The sequence below is a fragment of the Monodon monoceros genome, unplaced genomic scaffold (assembly GCF_005190385.1).
Source record: "Monodon monoceros isolate NGI ecotype Baffin Bay Population unplaced genomic scaffold, NGI_Narwhal_1 Super_Scaffold_12, whole genome shotgun sequence".
NCBI classification, from domain to species: Eukaryota; Metazoa; Chordata; class Mammalia; order Artiodactyla; family Monodontidae; genus Monodon; species Monodon monoceros.
The window spans coordinates 1,664,130-1,681,411 of NW_021703768.1; the positions used below are offsets into that span (position 1 = coordinate 1,664,130).

A 17,282-nucleotide genomic window follows, 5' to 3' on the forward strand; every position below is an offset into this window, starting at 1 on the left:
GGCCCCTCCCCCGTGACCCCGCTCCCCGTGTGGCTCCTCCCCCGTGTGGCCCCTCCCCCGTGACCCCCGCGACCCCGCCCGCACCTTGTGCTGTCGCAGCAGGAAGGGCAGCAGCATAAGCAGACCGCCGTCATGCACGATCCACCACACGTCGATGTGCCCGTCGCTGAAGCGCTCCTGGTTTTGCGGAAACAGATCCACGTTCTTGGCCACCAGCAGGGCTTGCTGCGCCGCCGTGGTGTCACGGACGGTGTCTGTGGAGAGGCGGGCAGGTCACGGGGTCACAAGCCCACCCAGCAGAACCAAGCAGCCTGGACACACCAGCGGGACGGGGGCAGGGGAGCCCGGGGTCCCCACGAAGCCCCTCGCGGGGCACGCCACCCCATCACTGCGGCCCAGCCGGGGCGCCCCCGGGAACCACCAAATGGGGGCAAGGCCGGGGCAGGACTCCCGTCACAAGGCTTCCGAACGGCCCGACCCACCAACGAAGTTCTTCCAGGAGAAGGGGCTGTCCTCCCGCTTCCAGGCCTCGGGCCAGGCCATGAGTACCGTGTTGTGCTTCATGCCCCCCAGGCCGGCCGACTGGATCAGGTGGGACATGCCGTCCCGAAGGCTGGACGACACCACCAGCTGGCAGAAGCCCTTGGCCTTCTCGGTGCCCATCAGGGCCCGGATGTTCTGCAGACACAGGCGGGTCGGGCTTGGGGTGAGGGGCGGGCTGGGGGCAGCAGGTCCCAGCACACACCCGCCCACCACACGGGGCCGGGCGGGCCCCACGCGGACTCATAGCCTCACGCGTGGGGGCCAGAGGCTCAGCGGGCGCCCCTCGGTACCTGAAATCGAGGCCAGGGCCTGGCGCTCTCGGGCACTGCCTGCGGGTGCACGGGAGCACCAGTGCACACACGTGTGCGTGCCCACAGGAGAGCGGGGGTGAAGGCCACCACTGCGGGCACGCTGGGACCTGCGGGGTCACAGGCCACCCCCTACTGCACATGGACACCCTGGCCCTCACTCCTGGCTTGCGGGAACCTTGGTCAGGAAACATCAAACTACACAGCTCTTCCTAGAAGGCGGTGGTGCGGGAGTGAAGTGCCCGGCGGGTGCACTGCTGCCCCCTCAGCCACATGCCACGCACCCGACTGGGGCAGCTCCGCGTCACAGCGCAGCCCGGCACACCGTGACCACAGCAGGCCTTCTATGGAGGTAGCGCCACCTGTGCAGCGGGTCCTCTGCCGGCCATGCCGACTGGCCCTCGGGGGCCTGGCTTGGGGGTGGGGCCTCAAGCCACAGGGAAGCACTGCCGGCCCGACACCAAATGGAACTGCCCCGCTGGAGTCCAAACCCCCCGGCTCCTCCAATCTGTGCCTCCCCGGCTGGGATGTGTCCCCTGTGCAGGTCCCGCAGTGCACTTTGGAACGCGGACTGCTTATCTCCGAGTCACACAGGCTGTGGGCAGAGGGGTTCTGACCCAGGATGGACTCCACTCAGAATCTCACCCACACCTGAGTCAGGTGATTTAGAAGACAAGATTTGGGACCTTTGAACTGCGGGTACTTAGACGACATTCCGCACTTACTTGACGTCGTAAGGGGTTGAGACTTGGGAGGATGCAGTGATGAGATAAACGTACTTTGCACATCAGGCAGGTGTGCATTCTGGGGGCCAGAGGACAGACCACAGTGGGTTAATTGATGGTGGCCCCCAAAAGATACACCCACCTCCTAATTCTGAGAACCTGTGAATGTGGCCTTATTGGAAAAGAGTCTTTGCTGATGTAATTAAGTTAAGGGTCTTGACGTGAAACCATCCTGGATTATCCAGGTGGCCCCAAATCCAATGTCAGGGACAGGAGAGAAGACAGACACAGAGAAGCCATGTAAAGACAGAGGTGGAGACCAAAGGGACGTGGCCAGGAGCCCAGGGACACCTGGAGCCCCGGGAGCTGGACGAGGCAGGAAGGACCCTCCCCTGGAGCTCAGGAGGGAGCTTGGCCCTGGGGCACCTCGATGTGTGACTTTTGGCCTCAGAGCAGAGACAGAGTGAATCTTGGTTGTTCTAAGCCCCTGTTGCTGATACTTGGGATGGACGCCCCAGGACCTCATATGAAAGGTTGGAGCCACGTCCCCCCTCGACCACCCGGACTTGAGCCACCACGTCGAAGGGCTGCTGGCTCAAGAAGGAAGAGTCCAAACAGGTGCTTGGATGTGACCCAGGGCTGCCTTGGTGCAGCCGCAGTGCAGTTCAGGGATCCCTGGACCAACGCTTCCTGGAGACCAGAGGCCAGGGGCTCGGCCCCATCAGGACACGGTCGCTCAAGGGGCTTAAAGGCCGCATGCTCTAGCTTTGAGACCAACAGCTTCTCAGGTCACTGGTGGAAATGCTGACCTGATGCTATGGCTTCATGGAGACACAGCGGGGTTTTGTGGTTCTTCTGTCCCACTGCTGGAAAGCCCACTCCACTGCCTTGTGAGGTGTCGGGGCCCCCGCTACCCTGGCCTCGCGGGAACTTCGAGGGCCCAGCGGGAACTTCGAGGGCCCAGCGGTATCTTCGGGGCCTCGGGCACTACCTCCACACCCAGCTCCTGGGGCCCTGAGGACCAGGCCCTGTGGGACCTCAAAGTCAACGTGTGAGCCCTTCCCTGCCCCATAGAAGGCCAGCCTCGTTCACGCCCCCGGGAAGGGGAGCGCAGAGCACAGCCTTTCCCACACCCCGGCCAGCACGTCTCAGCTGCTGAGCCATCTGACGTGAGCTGCTCGATCCCCCTAACCCAGCAGGAACCTACAGGGCTCTACCCTCCCGAGGCCTCTGCTTCCGCGGCGGGACACACGCTGAAAAACTCGAGGCAGGTCCAAGTGCACTGCCCAGTCTTCGACCTACAAAACCGGGTGGGTGCCCAGTGACCCTCCAGCGGGTGAGATGCTGTGGGCTGCACCCGACTGCAGCATCCCTGGGGTCCTCACCCCCTGAGACCCGGTGAGTGCCTCCACCCAGCCCCTCAGATGCCAGCCCCTCCCCTCGGGAACACACTTGGCTCTGAGCTGCATCCGTGCCGGACATCTGGGGTGAAAACCAGCTATGCCTTCCTTTTCCCATGGCAGCAACGGGACAGAACCCTCCCAGTAAGAGACGGCAGAGGGGGGCCTGGGGTCCCCCTGTTCCCGGCCACACGGACCGGCCTTTACGTAAACTACCAGGCAGACCAGAACTGGAACTTGGCTCGGAGCCTCAGGGGCATGGCACCAGGGAGGGAGGCTCTAACTCCAAGAATCCATCCTAAGAGCAATCCCCCGTGGACTACATCTAAGTGGTGCTTACGCCACACTTCCTGACACCAAAGCAATGGGAACCACCTCCGTCCCCAGGACAGCAGTTCCACGGAATAAAACTCAGAGCACATCCACGAAACGAACGCTGTGCAGCTGTCATAAACAAAACAAGCACCCGGCCGACTGGAAAAGCGACAGTTCAAAGCAAAGGAAGTGTGTGAAACGGTATTTCTGCGGGATCGTCTGTTTAAAAAAGACCAACAGGAGAAAGTCCAAAAGGACACATATCAGGCTATGATGTTCTTGTCTGGAAAGAGGGCTGTGAATCCAGCCGAGTCGGTGCCATTTCGGGCAGGGGCCCGGAGCCTTCGACCCCCTACTCAGTGCTGGAGCCCACCTCCCCAGCCCCACTGTGCCCCCTGCCCATCCCCAGAGACGCTGGGAGGACAAAAGGACCCGCGAGTGTGAGAGAGGGAAGACGCTCAGTCAGCGCCTGGGCAATGTCACACACGAGAGCTGGGACCTTCCCACCCTCGGACACGGGTCTGGAGCTTCTTCACACCGACGCAGGGAGCTGTCGAGAAGGCCGACACAAGGAGGTTGTCCCACCAGCGAGAATGACACACCACGTCTACACCCAGGATCATGGCCACGACCCTAGCATCTATACCCGGGATCACAGACACCACCCCAGGGTCCACACCCAGGGTCATAGCCATGGCCCTGGTGTCTACACCGACACCACCACGGCCACGACCCCAGCGTCTACACCCAGGGTCAACAGATGTAACCCCAGTGTCTAAACCCAGGATCATAGCCACAACCCTGGTGTGTACACCCATGGCTCACAGATGGCCAAGGTCACTAGAGAAAATGTGTGAGATCACCCAGGGAACTGTAACCCCTAAGGGTTGGGCAGGGGAAAAGGAGTGCAAGAGTGAATGAAACTGGAATACCAGACAGGGAGGATACAATTCTCAGACAACCCTGGCACCTACACCCATGGCTCACAACCAAAACCCTGGCATCTACACCCAGGGTCACAGCCATGACTCCAGCATCTACAGACAGGATCACGGCCACAACGCCGGTGTCTACACCTGGGATCGCAGCCACAACGCCGGCGTCTACACCCCCAGCCAACACCAACAACTATCCCGTTAAAGCCCTGGGTCACGACGATGCTGAGAGAGTGGCTGGTGCCGCTGGCTGCCAGGGCGGGTCCCCGGGGGCCCGCTGTCCGGCCAACCAAGGAAGGGGCTGTCGACGCCTCGGGCTACACAGGCCACGACCCCCTCCAAGCAGCCATGCCTCCCCCAGGTGCTCTGGAGACCTCTGGGCACAGCCCGGTTTACAGACACCGGGACAGCAGGGCTGACCCTGATGCCCGGGCACAGCGGGCAACCCTGACGTGGGGACGGCTGACGAAGGACCCACCCGAGAGCAAGACCCCGACGCCCCAGCCAGACGGGAGCCGCCCGAGGCCAGCAGCCGGCAGGCTGGACGCGGCCTGTGGACGGACGGGCGTGGTGGGGCTGCTGTGAGAATCGCCTCCTGTTTCAGAGACAGACATGCGGGGTCTGGGGTGAAAAGAGTGAGCAGTGGGTCGGTGTTGACACTCCCGGGGTGGGGCGGGCAGGCAGAGGTGACAGGACGTGGGCCACGCTGGGACGGCCGTGTGGTACATCTACTGTTTCTACATCTGTCTGAAATTGCCCACGAGACGGGGTTTGAAGCTCAGGCACTGGGGCTGCCCCAGACCGAGATCAGAGGTCGCGGTGGCACCAGCTGAGCATCCGAGTCAGGGTGACAGAGGCCTGGCCTGGGTGCCCGTGACCCGCCGTCCCCTCTCTGGTCCGTGGAGCCTCTGGACGGGCTGACCCGGCAGCACAGGCCCCAAACGTGGGAGCAGATGCGACAGGTGCGGGGCCCGCCTGTCGGGAGACCTGCCCCGAGGCTGCTCTCAACAGCCCCGAGTCCCCCCGCCGTCTGAGGTTCTGGGGCCACGCACGTCACACTCTCCTCCACAGGTTTCCCTCCTGCTGGTTTCAAGCCCAGAAAGTGCCGCCCGGGTAGAGACAGGACGCAGCGCGACACGCAGGGCTGCGCTCGGGCGCACGGCTAGAAACACGACGGCACGGCCCCGGCACCCCCTCCCTGGCGCCTGGCCCACCTCTTCGGCCTGCCGGGCCTCCACATGCTGGTCCAGGAAGGTGCCCTCTAGCACGGAGCCCACGATGGTCAGGCCCTTGCCGGCCTTGAGCTGCGAGGTGAAGGACAGCAGGCGGGGGTGCTTCACGCACCGCTCGGCGTTCAGGTTCACCAGCACCAGCACCTGCGGCCTGCCGGGGCGGGGGGCAGGGAGCTGTCACCACGGCAACTCGCCCCCACTCTCACACCAGGTGAGCTGCGTGAGACCCCTCCCGGGCCACGTGCCCCAGGCTCCCTGCTGGGCAGCGGGCTTTCTGTGCAGCTAAGCCTCGGGTTCTGCAGGGGCAGCCTCCCCTCCCTCCTCCCAGAGGCGAGAAGACTGTCAATGCCCTCCATCCACGGCGGGCCCCCGGGTGGGTCAGCTCGCCGCCCTCGTCCCCCTCCACCCCCAATGCATGACCAGCGGGCGCTGAGACCCGAGCTGACCAGCCCAAGCTGACGCAGGGACAAAGGTGCTAACAGCTTCCTTGACAACCGTCTCCTGACGGGGGGGTGGGCACCGTCTTCTCTCTGCAGCCTGCTTTTAGGAACAGGCATCCGTGGGGTCAGAGGGCATGGGGACACTCACCTCCAGTTCTTGGTGTGGAGGGGGCCGTGCTCCACGTGCAGCAGGGCGTAGCGGGCAGCGTTCAGCGACAGCCCCCGGATGCCGTCGCCCCACTCCTTCTCGGCCCTGCGGTGGGGGTGCAGTGGTGAGGCCCCGCCCACAGCGCACCCAGGTGGCCACTCAGGGCCTCTCGGCGCTCCTGTGACAGAGGAGGGGGCTCCCCAGAACGGGCGGGAGTACGAAGCAGCAGGACATGGGGAGGGGCACCTGGTGGCACGGGGAGGGTGGCGGCGGCACTGGCACCCACGCAGGATCTCAGAGTCGGGGTCATCGATGGGGCAGAGGAAGAGGACGTGGGGTGGGGGGGGGGACTCTGACTCACAGGCCGTGGACCGGCTTACCAGCAGGAGTGGTCACGGCCCCCAGACCCTCCTTCCAAGCCACCCTGGAAGAGCTGCGAGGGACTTCAGGCAGTGTCCCTGGAGGCCCTCCCACCCCCCATGCCCTGAGAAGCCCACCCCAGGTCCCACCTCCCTAGGGCCTCTCCCCCTGGAGGGGTCCAGGGCGTCCAGGGGAAATGCCCCAGTGATGGACCAGGGGCTCTGAGATGCACTTAACCTGCCCACCGTTTCGGTTTTTTACAGTGTACCTTTCAGAAACGTCTATTTCTGAAAATCCATTGCACATCAGTGCTACCGTTAAATAGATTTCAAAGTTTACAAGGAGCACTGCTGAAAAAGTACGTTATACTTACACACAGATACACGTAGATAAACCTAATGAAACGTCGTAACAAACATGGAGTCAATTAGAAAGAGTAAACGTGGTCATCCACTGGTTAGGAGCTCACAGGCAGAAATCCACGCAGCCCCCAGCAGGAGGCATGGGCTTCGACCCCTCCGCTGCTAGAGGTCCCTGAGCCCTCACCCCGGGAGAGGGGCCGGCGGCAGCTCACCCACGGTACTCGATGTACTTGTAGATGCAGCCGGCAATGAGCATGGCGCAGAGCGCGTAGTACCAGGAGCAGATGAACATCAGGGCGAAGCACAGGCTCATGCCCAGGAAGGAGAGGGTCCTGGGGGACACGCAGCTCAGAGGGGGCCCACCTCACCGCCCGGACCCCCAGGCCGGCACCTGAGCAGCCGCCTCGGACCCCAGCAGAAACCCTTGCTTTGGTCTCATCAAGAGCACAGCAAGGATGCTGGGACCGGTTTCTCCACCCGGACCATCCCAAGGGCCGAAACGGCCCCGAGGCGCCTACAGGAGACCCGGCTCGGAGACTGGGCTGGTCCCACGATGGCTAGCCAGGCACCCAGGTGGCAGCTGGCCCCCAACACGCACCGCGTGCCCCAGAGAAGGGAGGGGACCGGGCTCCCCACGGCCGCTCACCAGTGGTAATACTTGAAGCGCGGGCGCCAGTTGGGCGTGCGCAACAGGGTCTGCAGGGCGCAGGCCAGGTTCACGAACATGTAACACATGAGGAAAAACCTGGGGACGTGAACAGCGGCGTGAGGGGCGGGCCAGGTCCCGCAGGGTCCCGCTGAGCTGCCTGAGCCGCCGCCACCTCCCCCGGGAGCCCCCTTGCCCACATCGCGGTCCCCTCCCGTGGGGTCCGCCTGCCCCGTCATCCACCGCCTGGCCCCCTCCTCTGCCCTATGCCCTCCCGTCTGCCGTCCCCTGGGCAGGGGCCTCACGTCCCAAGGGTGGCTGCCAACGGGGCCAGTGGCCACTCACATGGAGAGAATGGGAGCCACACTGTCCAGAGAGGCGATGAGGATGCCGGTCTCACAGATCAGGGCCGTCAGCAGCAGGGCCCACGTGGGCTCCCCGTTTGCCTTCCCGTGGCCAAACACCTGCCAGGAGAAAGGCAGGTGGGCTGGGGGCCACAGGCGGGTGGCCGTGGCGGGCGTAGGACGCAGGAAAAAGAGCTCATGTTCAGGCGAGAAGCCGAGCTAGTCGGGTCCAACCCAAAAGAGGTCTCAGAGTTGCTGCAGAAACAGAGCCGGACTTTTCACGACATGGCCTGGACCTCACCCAGCCACGTCCAGGAAGAAAACCCGACACCCAGAGAGCAGACGGCGGCCCAGGTACCGTCAGACCCCAGACGCCCTCATCGAGCGCAGGCAAGGAGGCGACACCCTCGAGCACTGGACGGGGCTCTCCCCACAGCACACACCCGCTGGGAGGATTCTGTGAGGGCCCTGCTGCAGACCCTGGGTCCTGGAGCACAGCCCTGCGGGAGGGCAGGGCTCGGGAGTCTTTCCCACCAGCCTTTCCCCTGCACAGCGGTCCTGAGAAGGGAAATTCAGAACATGCGGCAGACACAGGGCGGGACAAAAAATACAGGCCTCAGGGTGGGCTGCCAGTCTGGAGGCGGGGACGGGGGTCCCACCGCCTTCAGCCGTAAAGATCACGCTCCCGGGCAGGATCTCTGGCCCCTCCTGACGCGCTCCTTCCAGGGGGGAGTGGGGGGGGTTCCCTGCTCTCGGCAGCGGGCTCACCTGCAGGAAAGGGATGATGCCATCCCGGGCGATGGCCTGCAGCAGGCGTGGGGCCCCTGTCAGGCTCTGCAGGCCAGCCCCGCAGGTGGAGAAGAAGGACCCGATGACGATGACCCAGGGGGACGGCCAGGCCAGCATGCCAATGACGAGGTTCCCCTGCAGGGCCTCCCCGAACCTGGAGGGGTGGCGAGCTTTCAGACCCGAGCTGGAGACAGAAACCTCCTCCCACCTGCTGAGTGGGAACGGCCTCTCCCGGGAGCCCCCGCACCCCAGCTCTACCGGGGTCTGAGGTCACTGTGCGGGCTCCCAGCTCCAGGCTTGAGCGGGAGACAGATGCACAGATCAGACCCCAACACATGGCCACAGGGCCACCTGCGACACACAAAGCTAGAAATCCTGGGGTTCTCAATCTCAAAGCTAAAATCACCTTCGAGAAAACCAGCCCTGGCCCCAGAAGTTCCCAGAAGCCATAAACGAAACGTACTTATCTCGTAAGATCACGCCTTCGATGCAAGCCCCGAAAAGCACAATGCAGGACAGGTCTGCGGCTCGGGTCAAGGACGCGGCGGGCATGACGCAGTAGCTGAACCAGCCCCGGACCGACCCCACACCCTGCCCACCCCGCCCTGGGCCCCGTGCCGTGTCCTTGCTCTATGGGGACCTTAGGTCAGTCACGATGGGCCTGGCCTGCAGGGTGACCACCACAGGCACCAGGCTGGAGACCTCGCCGGCTGGAAAGGGATGAGCTCAGTGAGAAAGGCTCCACTGGCACCTCAAAGCCAGTGAGCCCACCTGACAAGACTGTGACGTGAGCACACGCGTGGCTACACGTTAGTGACGCGTCACACTGTGGTCACTACACGTGGTTCTCGGACAAAGCCATGTTCTACCACCAGCCCAGGCTGGCGTCCAGGAGTCTGTGTTTATTTTCCTAAGTCAGGCCAACGCCAGCCCAGCCCCCTCTGAGAACGGGTGTTTGGCCAGAACTCCCCAGAGCAGGGAGGCCCGCCCGGAGGCACAGAGGGCCCGGCAGTGAGTGGAGAAGGGCACAGAGCCGTCCGACCCTCAGCACCCGGCCCCCACACTCGACCCCCCAAAGATACAAATGAAAGACGTGGTCACGATGGCCAGAATGGTTCCACTGGGGATGGACTTCTGGGCGTCCTTGAGGTCCCCGGACCGGTTAGAGCCCGCCATGATGCCTACGGAGATGGAGCGAGAGCTGATGGGCCACAGGGACTGACGGCGCCTAGGAGATGCCACCCACCTGCCCGCCTGCCCGCCCACCCTGGCCCATCTGGGGCAGAGTCAGAACAGGCCTGGGACTTCCTCACGACGCAAAGGAGAGACCCCCAGCCTGCACGCCAGGCCTCACAGAGCCAGGCTGGACCTCTCTTCACGTCTTGGGTAGGCTGCTGCAGGGCACGTGGGCAGGTGCCCAAATGTCCCCGACGCTCTCCACGGGGACAGCCAGCCCAGCTGTGAAGTCAGTCACGGTGGAGGCTAGGGCACGGCTCATCCCAGACACTTGCCACAGACGCCAAGACCAGACCTGGCCTCCGTGTGCATCGCCCCTGACTGCATCCCCACCGTGATCTCCATTGATCCCCGTGGCCGGGAGCGAGAAACTCCCTGGAGAGTGAGGCCAAGTGCTGACTCACTTCTGGGGCCAGGCCTGGGTCAGAGCGTAGCTCAGCCTCAGCACAGACTCCCCGCTGGCCTCAACCCTCCTCCTTCCCACGCGGTGACTGGCCACCGCCTCCGCCGCCACCGCCCCCCACCCCGCACCGGTCACTCCATTTGGCACATAAAGTGTAAGCGATTCCTACTGGGATCAAAGAAAATCCAGGTGGCAGCAGGTTCGTTCGACACCTGTGATCCTATCCCAGGTGTGGCCTGACGCGCCAGCACAGAGCCCGTGGGTGTGCCACGGGGCGTGGAAAGACCCACATCCACAGAGGAGGTCTCCCCGCCCTGATCACTGACAGCGGGGGGTCAGGGGTACAGGAGAAAGACCCCCCAGGGGCCGGATCCACACCCCCCCACGCCCGTCCAAGTGGCACCGTGACCCCGCCTTCGCGGGGAGGCTACCTGCCCCAGCTCCGGGCCTCGGGGAAGGCGGAGGTGAAGTTCGGAGCGGGGCAAGCAGCCCCTGGCAGGCCAGCCTCCGGAGCGTGGGGACAGGCCTGAGTGGGGGCCAGGCGCGAAGATGGCCCCGGGCCCCCTGGTCGGCCAGTGCCAGCCTGGGGGGCCGGGGCTCCACTGTGCTGGGCCAGGCTGAAGAGCCCCCAGGAGCAGGTGTGCGCCCACGGGTGCGTGTGTGAGCGTGCGGACCAGTGTGTGCGTGTGCACGTGTGGGGGACTGTGCACTGGGGCTCTCCAGGAGGTCAGCAGACTCTCTTATAAGGACAAGGACGCTGCAGTCCCCGGCCTCTGACAGCCCTCAGGTCCACTGCTAAGGGCCAAGGTCGCAGGGCCACTCCGAATACCCTGGGTCTCTCACAAGAACACGGACAAGCCCCTTGATGCCCATAGCTCCTGAGCCCCTGGCTCAGACACGTGGGGAACGGAGACCCCGAAGCTCATCTTTGAGCCAAAAGGAAAAGAAAGATGGGGCGGGGGTGGGCGTGTTAGAGCTGACGGGGCCCTGACCCGCCGGGAGCACCGAGGCCTCACCAGTCACGGAGGGGAAGTAGATGCCGACCAGCATGGTGAAGTAGGTCGTGATGTCAGTGAGCACGTAGGGCAGCCCGCTGGCTCTGCTCTCCTCCGGCACGGGCACCGAGGGCACGCCCTTCTTCTCCACAAACACCCCCTTGTCCGCGTAGGCACTCCACAGGTTATCTGGAGGGGGAACAGGCGGATCACGAGACTCCACACCTGCCATCAGGGCTCCGCCATCGGGTGGCCCATCCCCACCCCAGCCTCCAACTTCACACCAGGACAAGGACAACTGACCCGGAGAAACTGCCCTCTAAGAAAACCATCCTCTCCTAATCTCTGAATGAAAGATTTTGGTCCTTAAGTCAAGTCTGATGAAAAAACTTACCTCGTACAACAATCTACCCCTGATGAGCTGCCTGAGGGACCCCACCCGTTAATTATTTCCCTTATCAACATGCTAATCCCCCGTGCCTGCCGCTTTGCAATTCTAAAGATAAAGGGTCAACTTCGAAGCCCTTACCTGCTGCCTGCAAGATTCACCTGGCGTCTACGCTCTGGGGAGAATCAGCCCAGAGGGACCCCAATGGGCCAGCAGCTGGGGGCGGGGTGATGTGGCCACAGGTTGGGCGGAAGGACAGGACCCAAGGGACTAGGCTCAGAAGGCCCGGCCCCGGCAGAGACCCGCCAGACGCTCACCCAGGAGGACGCCGCTAACCACACCGGGGATGCCCTGGATCTCCGTGACGTTGTTCTGGGCAAAGTACTGGTCGCAGGAGATGCTGGCCGTGGATCCGTTGCAGAAGAGGCCCCAGAGCGCAGTGGTCGCCGAGCCGTTGTTGGTGGCGTGGACTTTGGCACAGACGTCGAAGCTACGTCGGGACAGCGTGCGGTTCCCCAGCAGACAGATCCTGGGCGGGAGCAGGTGGTGAGACGCCTCGCCCACCGCTCTTCTCCGTAACCGAGTGGAGTTCGCAGGTCCCTCGTGAGGCGCTTCGGACCCCCTCCGCTCAGGGCGACAAGGGCATTCGCATGAGGCACTGGCCCTCAGCAGGTTTCCAGCAGCACCGGGCCCCGGTCCGTCCTGCCGCCCTCCGCTCTGGGGCGCCTGACGCGGAGTGAATGGCCCGCGTGGCGTGTCCACGTGCGCAGAGCGGCCGCCCCCCACCCCGGGCTCCTCCTGGCCCAGCCCGGTGGGGCCGCACGGGGGCTTGCGCGCTCGCTCTGTGACCCGGAGCTACCCCGTTCCGCGCGGCATCCTCACCCGGAAGGGGACAAGAGAAGACCCTGCTCAGGGGCTTCCATGAGGACAGGGCCACGGCCGGGAGGAGCTCGGTGCTGCTGGAGTCACCAGGCCTGTCCTGTCCTTGCAGACAGCACGGCCACGAGAGCACCGTGACCTGTTCGCCCTCGACCCGGCCAGAGTAGGGACGTCTGCAGACACAGGGCGCCATGCCCAGCCCAGCCAACGTGGTCAGCGGTTAAGGCCAGGGCCACAGACTGGGGCGGGAAGCCGGCCCGGAGCCGGGCGGAGGACTCACGGGATGTCAGGTGGGTCGAAGGCGGTCTTGACGACGCCGGCATAGATGGCAAGGATGGACAGCACGACGCAGGCCAGGAACACCAGGGCCAACTTGTTGACGTACTTGACGCCCACGAAGACCACCGTGGCCATGAGGGCCAGCGTGCAGGTCCCGTACACTCGCATGTTGTGTAACAGGGCTGTGGCCTCGCCGCCTGCGCCCTCAGCCCGCACGATGGCCGCGCTGGGGGAGATGTAGGTCTGCAGGGCAAAGCGAGGTCAAGAAGGGCCGCCCACCCCTCCCCAAGGTGACCGCACGGGAGCGCGGGGCCAGGCGCGCCCCTGCACCTCCCAACGGGCCCTCTCTGAGGGGGCGCGGCACCGGGCTCCGCCCTGCCCGTGAGCCTCCACGCCAGCAGACGCCTCTGGGACACACCCTCAGGTCGCGCGTCTGCGGCCTGGACAAGGGAATCCGCCCGAAACATTGCACTTACCAAAAAAATCTCAATGGTCCCCAAAATGTACATGGCCCCCGCGAACGTGGTGCCCAGGTAGAAGCAGAGGCCCACGGCCCCCCCGAACTCCGGCCCCAGAGACCGCGATATCATGTAGTAGGAGCCGCCCGCTGCAAATACGCCAAACGGGAAGCAGCGGGTTACGGACCTGCCGCTGACCGTGAACACAGACCTCCCGGGGCAGACGGCCTCGTCCATGGGATGGGGAGCCCGGCCGCAAGGGTGGAGACACGCGCCTGAGTCCACAGGCGCCCTCCCCCTGCTGGCGGCTGTCTTTGGAAGCTGTGACTAAAGGAGGGCGAGCCACAGTCAGGGGCCTGGACCCTGACGGCCGTGCCTGTACGAAGCCTGCGGCTGATATCACACCCGAAACCTTGACTCAACTTTCACCCAGGAAGATTTAAAATACCAAGAGCTCTTTAGTCATCCTTTGTGTGTCACACCTACGGATACAGTGACACCCACGGCCTCGCCAGCCCGTCCCTGGTCGTCCTGTCGGTCGGCTGAGACCCCACTCGGACACTGACCAGGGACCGTGCGTGACACTGGGCACCTGGAGGACATCTCAGGGTGCAGCCCCCCGCCAAAGAGCAAGTAGTGGACAGCGTGAACGTGACAAGAAAATCCCTGGAGGCATTTACGTAGATTCCCCGAGGAGAACCCCAATTTCTCAGGGACCCCAAGCACATGGGCAGGCTCTGGGGGACGAGCCGCAGGGGGCACCCCTCCCTGGCCTTAGAAAAGCCCCACTGTGCCCTCGATGGGGGGGGCACGCCGGGGGGAGCGTCAGGTGCAGGTGGGGGCCGGGAGCCGCCTGAGTTCTGCTGCCCAACGGCAGGGTCACTGCCGACGGGGCCTCTGGAAGGGAAGGGCCTGGCCGCACCACGGGGATGTCCGCCCCTCCAGATGTGGGGATCCATCCTGCAGGCGGGTGAGGGCGTGTCCGCGCTGGGACCCGCCCTCTGCCGCCCCTGAGTCCGCCCGGGGTGAAGGGTGAACATTACACGAAGTGGCACGTGCACCACCGTCCACAGCGGAGCCCGCTCGGTCACTCCCCGCCATTCCCAGCTCCCCGCGGCACCCTTACCTGGGACCATGCCATTGGTCGCGATTGCACTCATGGAGATTGCGGTCAGCATCGTCTGCAGAAAGACGGGGGCCTTTTAGAAGAACGAGCATTTGCGAGAGCCACCCCGGGAGGCGGACGGCACCGGGCCTGGGGCGGCGCCCGCCTGCCGACTCCCGGCTGCTGACCTCAGAGCGCTGCTGGGTAACCGGGCGCCATAATGCTCAGGACCACAGCCCTGCTCTCTCCCACTTAACCCCCAAAGCTGAGCTCCCGTGAGCCCCCCAGGGAACACCCAACTCGGGACCGCCTCCTGCTTCCAGTGGGCACCCGCTTCCTGATGGGATGCAGGGGGACCCCCCTGTAGGCCCCCACCTAGGTGCCCCGCGGGCCACCCACCCCACGGGGCTGGGGGACTGCCAGAGTCTGTCCAGGGCGGGCCTTCTCACCCGCTGCTCAGGAAAGCGGCCACACCTGTGGGCTGGGGAGCAATTACTTCACAACCCGAGGACCGGAAGAACAGCCCCCGGGAAGCCTGCAGCCTCAGTGCCCACCTGACTGGTTCCTGCCAGGGACGTTTCTAGCTTAACAAAGGCCCTGCTCTGTATCCTGCTTTTCATCGGCTTTTACTAGGGGAGAGGCGGGGTGATTGCTCCAAAGACACTTCCGGGCTCATTAAGTGAATGCAGCACGTGCAGAACAGTGAGAACCTTCAGGCAAGAGCTTCAGGCACGACAGCACAGGAGCGGGAAGGCCGTGGACACAGAGGCGGCCCGGGGCGGCCGGGGGACACAGCCGGGGGACAGGCAGGGCAGCAGGCTGGGGTCGAGGGGACCCTGGCTCATCTGCATCGTTGGATTCTTTCAGGCAGGTGGCACTTGGGGGGCTCAGAGCAGCTGAATCACCCTCCTCGTAACAGCGACGGAGAAAGGGGAGGAGGGAGGTGGGGGGGCAGGTGCTGAGGGCCACTTAGGGGTTGAACCAGGCACGACAAGCTGTCGCAAGAAAAGGCTCCTGGGCCGCTAAGGCAGATGGGGACGTGGGCGCGGAGGCCATGTGGAGGAGGGCCTGGTGAGCCAGGTGCAGGGCTGAACGTGTCACCAGCGGGCAGGGGACCTGGTCTAAATGCAGGACGGGATGGCCGTGAGTGGTGGCCACCAGGGGACGCTGACCCTTGGCTTCTGCGGAGGTGGGCCCATGAGACTGCCCCCGGCCCGTCAGCAGCCGGGCGCTGACCTGCGCCCACACCAGCGCAGGTGAGGGGTGCCCTTGGGGCCGGGGACCCCGGAAAGCCCCGACGTCCAGCTGCCCCCGCCCCACTCACGCAGGTGCAGCACATGGACACGATGAGGAAGGACTCCAGGACGCCGGCCGCTCCCACGATCCAGGTCAGGCGCAGAAAGAGGATGACACCCAGGATGTTCTGCAGGCACGGCAGGTAGACGCCAATGAGGGTGCCCATGCGGGGGCTCTGGAAGAGAGCGGAGCAGGTTCCGGGGTCGGCAGCGCCTCCCTCAGAGCCCCCCTGCCCCCGCCGGGAGCTGAGTCCACACCGTGGGTCCCAGAGACCGTGAAGAGGTCAGGGGACAGGAAGACAAACGAAGACCAGCAAAGGCCCAGCTTCAGTTACGCGGAAAGCGGCTGACGCGAGGCCAGGGCTTGGAGAGAACCCACAGTAGGACCCCCTGAAACTGTGTACAAGCCCCCGGGTCCTCGTCTGACTCAAGAGTGAATGACTGGGAAACATGAAGACGTATCAACAGAAACAGACAATAGCTGTAGGCCTGGGGAACTGGCAGTAATTCAGACTATAATTCTGCTGCGTCTCAGAGTCACGAACTCCCAGTTCCCCGAAACACATAGATAAAGGCCTGACACACCTTCCTAAGTTGTTTCTGCAGGAAGCAGACGCCCACCAGATGGAACCTGCTGGCCACAAGCACACAGACCCCAGACCGGCTGAAACCAGAAGGCTGACGATGCTTGAAACTTCACCTTGATGCCAACCAATCCGAGAGCTGTCCACGAGCTGACCACGCCCTGCTCCTTGACCACTGTAAGGCTACCCCCTGCAGGGTGGGCACAGCTCCTGAGGCGCTAGCCCGCTGTGTTCCCTCTTTGCCTGGCAAAGAAATAAAGCTACTCTTTCTCTTTCCTGCAAAACTCTGTCTCCGTATTTCTATTCAGCACTGGTGTACAGAGGCCAAGGTTTTGGCAATACCCTCACTGCCCAGGAGCAGGGGGGCGGGGGCAAAACCACGTCACTGCCCCGGGGCAGGGAGGGGAGAGAAGGGCTCGGCCCCCCCCTCCATCAGGGGCACAGCGGGAAGGTGGGGAAGTTGGAGAAAAGACGAGGAGCAAGCCGACCTGGGCTCTGCCCGAAGCAACTGCAGCCCAGGTCCTCAAGAGAGCGCGAAGTGGGGGGAAATGAGAGGCCGGAAGGAAGGGTTAGGGACCGGCCACCATTCCCTAGGCTGCAAGGGCGCAGAAGCACCAAGTCCAGAGAGAAATCTGCCGCGTCTTGACCCACCTGGAGGAAGTGCCCAGCGAGGGGAGGGGACCCAGCGAGAGTTCAGAGAGGACGTGCCCCTTCCCGAAGGCCCCGCAGCACGGCCGACCAGATGCGGCCTGGGAGAGGGTCGCTCTGCCGCGGGGTAACCGCAGGAGGGTGCCTGACAGAAACGTCTTCCGTAACCCCAGACTACAGCCGAGCAAAGCTGCCCAGAGGAGAGCTCGGGAACAAGGCCGGGGGCCAGCCCGTCCTGCCCGCCGGCCAGCGAGACGGCAGCGTCAGGCGACACAGTCGGGATTTGGGGACACCTGGCTAAAAAGGCAAGAGGACGTTTAATGGGGAAGCTGCTTAAACTTAGGCGAATAAAAGGAAAAAAAGCTGGGAAGATCTGCTTTGAAAACATTTCCTGTGAAAGGGGCCAGGCTGCCTGAAACGAGGCGTCCCGTGGAGGCTGGGGAGACGTGGCCCAGCCCGCTCGCT

The 17,282-nt window shown here is 64.0% G+C and overlaps 1 protein-coding gene across 4 annotated transcripts in view; it reads right to left on the reverse strand.

Moving 5' to 3' along the window:
- Window positions 1-17,282, reverse strand: part of SLC12A7 (solute carrier family 12 member 7) — a 42,954-nt gene that overhangs the window by 9,450 nt on the left and 16,222 nt on the right. For all 4 annotated transcript variants that reach the window (XR_003792603.1, XR_003792604.1, XM_029216099.1 and 1 more), the window contains exons 4-19: window positions 15,615-15,761; window positions 14,312-14,366; window positions 13,204-13,334; window positions 12,729-12,970; window positions 11,887-12,098; window positions 11,203-11,370; window positions 9,630-9,728; window positions 9,011-9,068; window positions 8,527-8,701; window positions 7,760-7,878; window positions 7,415-7,513; window positions 6,981-7,100; window positions 6,047-6,151; window positions 5,441-5,609; window positions 483-678; window positions 85-254 (exon numbers count right to left, since the gene is read on the reverse strand). Coding sequence is in view for 2 of the 4 variants with exons in the window: in XM_029216099.1 (XP_029071932.1) it covers window positions 85-254; window positions 483-678; window positions 5,441-5,609; window positions 6,047-6,151; window positions 6,981-7,100; window positions 7,415-7,513; window positions 7,760-7,878; window positions 8,527-8,701; window positions 9,011-9,068; window positions 9,630-9,728; window positions 11,203-11,370; window positions 11,887-12,098; window positions 12,729-12,970; window positions 13,204-13,334; window positions 14,312-14,366; window positions 15,615-15,761 (2,265 nt within the window). In the remaining 2 variants the exon portion in view is untranslated. The remainder of the gene's footprint in view (window positions 1-84; window positions 255-482; window positions 679-5,440; window positions 5,610-6,046; window positions 6,152-6,980; window positions 7,101-7,414; window positions 7,514-7,759; window positions 7,879-8,526; window positions 8,702-9,010; window positions 9,069-9,629; window positions 9,729-11,202; window positions 11,371-11,886; window positions 12,099-12,728; window positions 12,971-13,203; window positions 13,335-14,311; window positions 14,367-15,614; window positions 15,762-17,282) is intronic.